Source organism: Mercenaria mercenaria, chromosome 8, assembly GCF_021730395.1.
Source record: "Mercenaria mercenaria strain notata chromosome 8, MADL_Memer_1, whole genome shotgun sequence".
Taxonomy (NCBI): Eukaryota; Metazoa; Mollusca; class Bivalvia; order Venerida; family Veneridae; genus Mercenaria; species Mercenaria mercenaria.
This window is the reverse complement of record NC_069368.1, coordinates 72,814,641-72,820,640: the sequence shown is the minus strand read 5'-3', so window position 1 is coordinate 72,820,640 and position 6,000 is coordinate 72,814,641. Positions and strand designations below refer to the sequence as shown.

At 33.2% G+C, this 6,000-nt stretch overlaps 1 protein-coding gene across 5 annotated transcripts in view; it reads left to right on the top strand.

Annotated features, from left to right (window-relative positions):
* Positions 1-1,533: 1,533 nt before the first annotated feature.
* The window catches only part of LOC123566097 (protein 4.1-like), an 84,869-nt gene continuing 80,402 nt past the window's right edge, over positions 1,534-6,000 (top strand). For 4 of the 5 annotated variants that reach the window (XM_045359954.2, XM_045359952.2, XM_045359953.2 and 1 more), the window contains exons 1-3: positions 1,534-1,681; positions 2,038-2,149; positions 4,078-4,182. In XM_045359954.2, the coding sequence (XP_045215889.2) occupies positions 2,051-2,149; positions 4,078-4,182 (204 nt within the window). In that variant the 5' untranslated portion in view covers positions 1,534-1,681; positions 2,038-2,050. The remainder of the gene's footprint in view (positions 1,682-2,037; positions 2,150-4,077; positions 4,183-6,000) is intronic. The other variant, XM_045359951.2, reaches the window with a different exon arrangement.

Sequence of the window (6,000 nt, the reverse complement as noted above, 5' to 3'; positions counted from 1 at the left end):
GAGGTTTAATGCAAAAAAATGTTATGTCATGAGTGTAAATTGTAAAAATCCTCACCTATTCCTTGTGTGGTCATATACTTAAGCAAGTAACTGAGAACCCATATCTGGGTCTAACACTATCTGAAGACCTTACATGGACGAAGCACATTAATAAAATTACAAAAAAGGCAAATTCGACCTTGGCTCTACTCCGTAGAAACATTCGCCACTGTCCATCAGAATGCAGAAAAAGTGCCTACTTAGCTTTAATACGATCAACTCTCGAATACAGTGCTATCGTTTGGGACCCTTACTTAGTAGGCGATATTAATAAGTTAGAACGTATCCAGCGTCAGGCAGCGAGATTTATTACCGGCGATAACAGGTCTAGAGAAAAAGGATCGGTCACAAACATGTTGGAATCTCTCAATCTAACTCCACTACAGGATCGTAGAAGAACCAGTCGACTTGTATTTCTCTACAAAGTGGCCGGGGGTCTGGTGCCAGCTATACACCCTTCGGATTACCTACAAACTGTAACTCGTAAAAGACAAATCAGGGCAAAATCATATAGTGACTTCTATGTGTCAAACATTGTTGAAAACCAAGTAGTAAATAATACCAGAGGTTTTAGTGTTAAGCATTGTAAATCTGAGCAATTGAAAAACTCATTTTTCGTGAAAACTACAGTGCTTTAGGGTATAACGGATAGCTAACTAATTTTTCCTGCATTCCAATTCAAAGAAATGACAATAATAGTTTTTTTTTAGTATATCAGACAGAAAACATGTATTCTTCTTAAAACAGTCAGCTTTTCATAGAAATTCATGTGTTTTTTCTCTCCACGCCATTGTTTACATATGAGCTGATTTAGGGTGTACAGGATAGCTTTGGTCATTTTTTACATTATTAGTTTAAAATCCACATCTTAACAAACTTTCCAAGACTTCTTTACTATAAATCAGAATAATAAAGTATTCTCTTTTCAAAAACATTCAGCTTTTTAAATTTCTATCAATACTTTTCATTCAGTGACGTTTTTTACATATGCACTGATTTAGTCTATAGGGGACAGCTTTATTTTACATTTGATGACATAAGAAAAATAACACAACAAGCAAATATTTAAAATGTATGTCAGAATGTCTGTTTGCATGCCAGTAAAAGAATGATATGAAAATTTATACAATAATTCAAGTCTAAATATAAAATTTATCAACCTATCCTCTATACCCTAAAATCCGCTATACCCTAAAGCACTGTATAATTGAATGGAACCACCTGGACGTTAGGGTGGTCCGCGCAGAGACAACAGAGGGCTTCAAGTCTGCCCTCCTTCACGATTAAGCGCCTCCCTCCAGTGTGCGAAGCTGTAACAGGCCCTACACTGTAAACCATACAGATACAGACCATACAGATACAGATATGATCTGATAACCCTAGAACGGAGGCAGCGACATATATTTTTTAAATTATGAATCAGCACCTGCACATAATCTGTAGTAAACACGGTGATGCGGCACAGTTTTTATCCTGTATATTTGCGTTCCAAATCGGTGACGTCACAATACACTAGCGCACCTGGCGGGCGCGTGGGAAATACACACAAAATTACACAGGTAAATTTAGGTCATCGGCTACCCCATTCAAAATGGTGTAATTTGATTTCGTGAAACTTTTTGCCGGTGAGGAGATTTTTCGAGTAAGTCACTTCTATGTATTTGTGCCTTTCGCTCAAGTAGTTTCAATTGTAAAAGCGTAACATAATTTATAAACAAAGCACACCTGAGTTATCCAGGTAAATATGAATCAAAACACGATTTCCACACAAAATGCGCACGATAAACATGTCCGTCAGTTCAGGAAATGAAATAGCTGAGTTTGACATATCCACGTTTATACATATATTTGCTTTTTAAACGATCTGCCTGTAATTATTAGTTATTTTCTTGTTTACCAATGATTCTATAATGAGTCATCAATCAAGCATATTTGCATGTCCCAGTTTTATGACATTGTTCATGTTTATAATTGTTTTACATACTTTTTTTTTTTCAGATGAATTATAAAGATGGGAGAGTCACAGAAAATTATGCAGGTTCGGTCAGCGAGGCAGGTGCCAGTTAGGGTGCGCTTACTGGACGATGATACATTTAATCACAGTGTAGATGTAAGGACATAATGGTTCTTTTTAATTCTGATATGTTATTGATTTTTAATAGAGAATGGCAACATGCGGAAGTTAACCTGTGTACACTTCAATAAACATTCAATCAATTATTTATGTTTTAAAATCTCACGGTATTGACTGTGTTACCTGAGCACTGCATTATGATGTTGCGGAGATACATTTAACAATGCAAACTTGATGGTAGTTGAATGACCCCACTTTAAAAGTTTAAAAATCTTGTCGTAAAATCACCATTTTAAGGTCACTGTCCCCTTTAACTTGGTTATATTTTAACATAACAGAAGTAATGTTACAGTTATTGAATTTTTATGCATTTTTTTGTTTATTTTATCTTTAATTTTTGAAAGAAAATTTTAACCTTTAACCATGGGTATTTATGATGAGAAAACTAGTATTAACTTAGTGTGGAAAAAAATAAAAATCAATTAAGTCTGTGTTCTGTATAGAGCAATAAAACTAGGGATATGTTAAAGATGTAGATGATTGTTTACACAGTACTGATCAAGTACAATTTGGAGGGTTTATTTATTTCCTCTCTGTGTTTTGAATTGTATTCTCACTTCATGTAAGAATTCTTTGCACTACAGTTTGTAGACAGATTTTGTCTTTTTTTATGTTGTAATTTAAATTATAATATATAATAGGACATTTTATAAAAATTAGGAAGTGCTTATAAAGAATTATTAGCTCAGTGAGCCCAGTGACTTCTACTTCTACGGGGTTACTCCCAACAATCGTTTATTGATTATAACTGGAAGGTAGGGGACAACTCTCGTGTTGTTTTCTGTCTGTCCTCTGCCACACATACATTGGAGAGCACTTTTTTCCAGTCTTCATGAATGTTACGCAATGTATATATTGCTGCAAGATCACAATAAAGTTTTTAAGGGGTAGGATTGTTCAGCAACACCAGAGTTGTGACCCTTGAACTTGTCCAAATTTGTTGAGAGAAGCCAGCAGCTTGGCACCAAAATAATGGTGTAAATGGTACTATTTTTCACATCACTCCTTCATAATGATGTATATTTAGTATACCATCAGGAATAGAGTATTGAGAGTGATAAATATCAGTTGTAGAACTTTTTTTCACAATTTTAATACCTATCGTATATTAGTATTAACAGTTAACTAATTTCACATTATTAACACCATTGGTAGCTACTATTCCTAGGCAGTCTCCATGAAACTTACACAGAATGTTACATTTTAATGTATGTATCCACAAGAAAATTTCCATAATATAAATCCAAGGTCACATCAGTTGACTTTGTCAAAATTGCCAAATTTGACATTTTTAACACGCAAGTTGCCTTATTTCTTGAGCTATATATATCTTTATGAAACTTTATACACAGTATCGGTTGATTGCATGAGTAACACAAGAGGTATGGTTCTTGCATGAAATTAGTCATAATCTGCAAATTTCAGTGGTTGATAATTATAATTCAGATACCTAATATCTCGAGGAATATTCACAAAACAGACACAGAATGTACAATTTCATGTAAATGATTGCAACATTACATAGTTGATTGATAACACCAGAGTTACGACCCTTGATTTAGTAAAAATTTCACCATTGCTGTGATTTTCATTACACAGTACATATTGTAACTAGATTTTTCAAGTATTCACTTGAGCAAAATGGTGCCCACATGGCCCTCTATTTAAAGAGTGTCTTTTTCTTAGGAAATAGACATCTGCATAAAAAAAAATTCCTGTGGGATACAGAAAAATATTTGTAGGAATTACTCAATTTCTTCCAAATAAAATCCGATAAAGATAGTCAGTTTGTTGTTTTTTAAGGTCAGATTCCAAAAATACATCCATGCATAAATCTAAAACATCATAACCCCTGTGAGATGAGCTTTAAATGTACAAAATTATTATGTTATTTATTTTTACAGAAAAGAGCAGTGGGCTGGATTCTGTTTGACAAAGTGTGTGAACATTTGAACATTCTGGAAAAGGATTATTTCGGATTAAATTACTATGATGCTGCTGGAGAAAAGGTGAGTCACCTTATTGTTTAGTGTATTAAATTACAAAATGGAGTCATAAAATTCTAATGTACATGTAGGTAGATCCTATACAATGCATTATACATGTATTATATGAATACAGTAATAATGAATGAATGTGAATTGTGACATCCTGGTGACCCTGGTGACCGTGAACACTACATATATTTTGCATTTTAATGTGTATGGTATGTGTAGTTTGTATACATGACAGAGCCATACACGGTAAAATATGGGAATACTTAGCTTCCAAGGGATCTTTTTGATAGACATAAAATTGAAAGGAAAATATATATCATACGATCAGCAACAAAAGGAAACAAAATTGATATAGAACCTTTTTTCTTCAGCATATGTTGCAGTGTTTAGAATATGTCTTAATGTCATTTACATTCATTAAAATTCATTTTATGTTCCTCAAGCAAGTCATGGTAAATCTGGACCAAGAGTAGTCTATGCACAATATCTGTGATATTCTTACAACCTCATTTTCTTGTTGCCTCCCCTTGACTATAAAAAGCTGTTTACAGTTCACCAAATTCAAGGAAATTATTTATTGTGAAATATCTTGTAAATCAAAATATAAAAACTGCAGATGCATGAACGAGATACATTAAATCATTCTTGTCATTCATAAATTACAAGATATTTATCTCAATATCTGTATGCACAATTGTCACGTAGTATTGAGTAACAATCTAGGTTGATTTATACTGTTGAGTAACATGAGTAAGTGCATATTGCCGTTCCCAAACATACCATAAATTTAAAGACTGAATTTTTGTCTTTTATTTTGAAGCCTTTTGTTTGTATTTCATTTGCAAGTACATACAAAAATAATAATTTCAATGCTGACTTAGTCATTTAGTCCTTAGATGATAACACTAAATGAAAAAAAGATCAAGCTTTTTGCAATTTTAACAAGTTAGTTACAATCACAGTCATTTAATTTTTGCAAACATCTTTTGTCTTCATGTAACATTTGCTTGGGATTGTTCTGCATAAAGAGTATGTATTATACTGGTAATGGACATTTTATAAATAGTTTGATCATGAATAATTTCATAATATGACTGCTGTAAAATTCATTCATATTTGATAACTTTATATTGTATGCTAATATTTGCAGAAATCCATCTTTAGATACTGCTACCTGACTGTACAGTGATAATTTTTGAATCTGTGGGGTGTATGCCTAAGTTCAGGAGAAATTAATTCCTTTGAGTAGGTCAAGTAGAGTGAAAATATGTTAACTTAAAGCTATTGTGTCATAGATACTGTTCCGAATATCTTGTCTGCAAGGTGTATGCCTTAGTTTAGGAGATATTAATGCCATAGGGAGAAATATGTTAACTTAAAGCTGTTGTGTCATAGATACTGTTCCGAATATCTTGTCTGCAAGGTGTATGCCTTAGTTTAGGAGATATTAATGCCATAGGGAGAAATATGTTAACTTAAAGCTGTTGTGTCATAGATATTGTTCCGAATATCTTGTCTGCAAGGTGTATGCCTTAGTTTAGGAGATATTAATGCCATAGGGAGGAATATGTTAACTTAAAGCTGTTGTGTCATAGATATTGTTCCAAATATCTTGTCTGCAAGGTGTATGCCTTAGTTTAGGAGATATTAATGCCATAGGGAGAAATATGTTAACTTAAAGCTGTTGTGTCATAGATACTGTTCCGAAAATCTTGTCTGCAAGGTGTATGCCTTAGTTTAGGAGATATTAATGCCATAGGGAGAAATATGTTAACTTAAAGCTGTTGTGTCATAGATACTGTTCCAAATATCTTGTCTGCAAGGTGTATG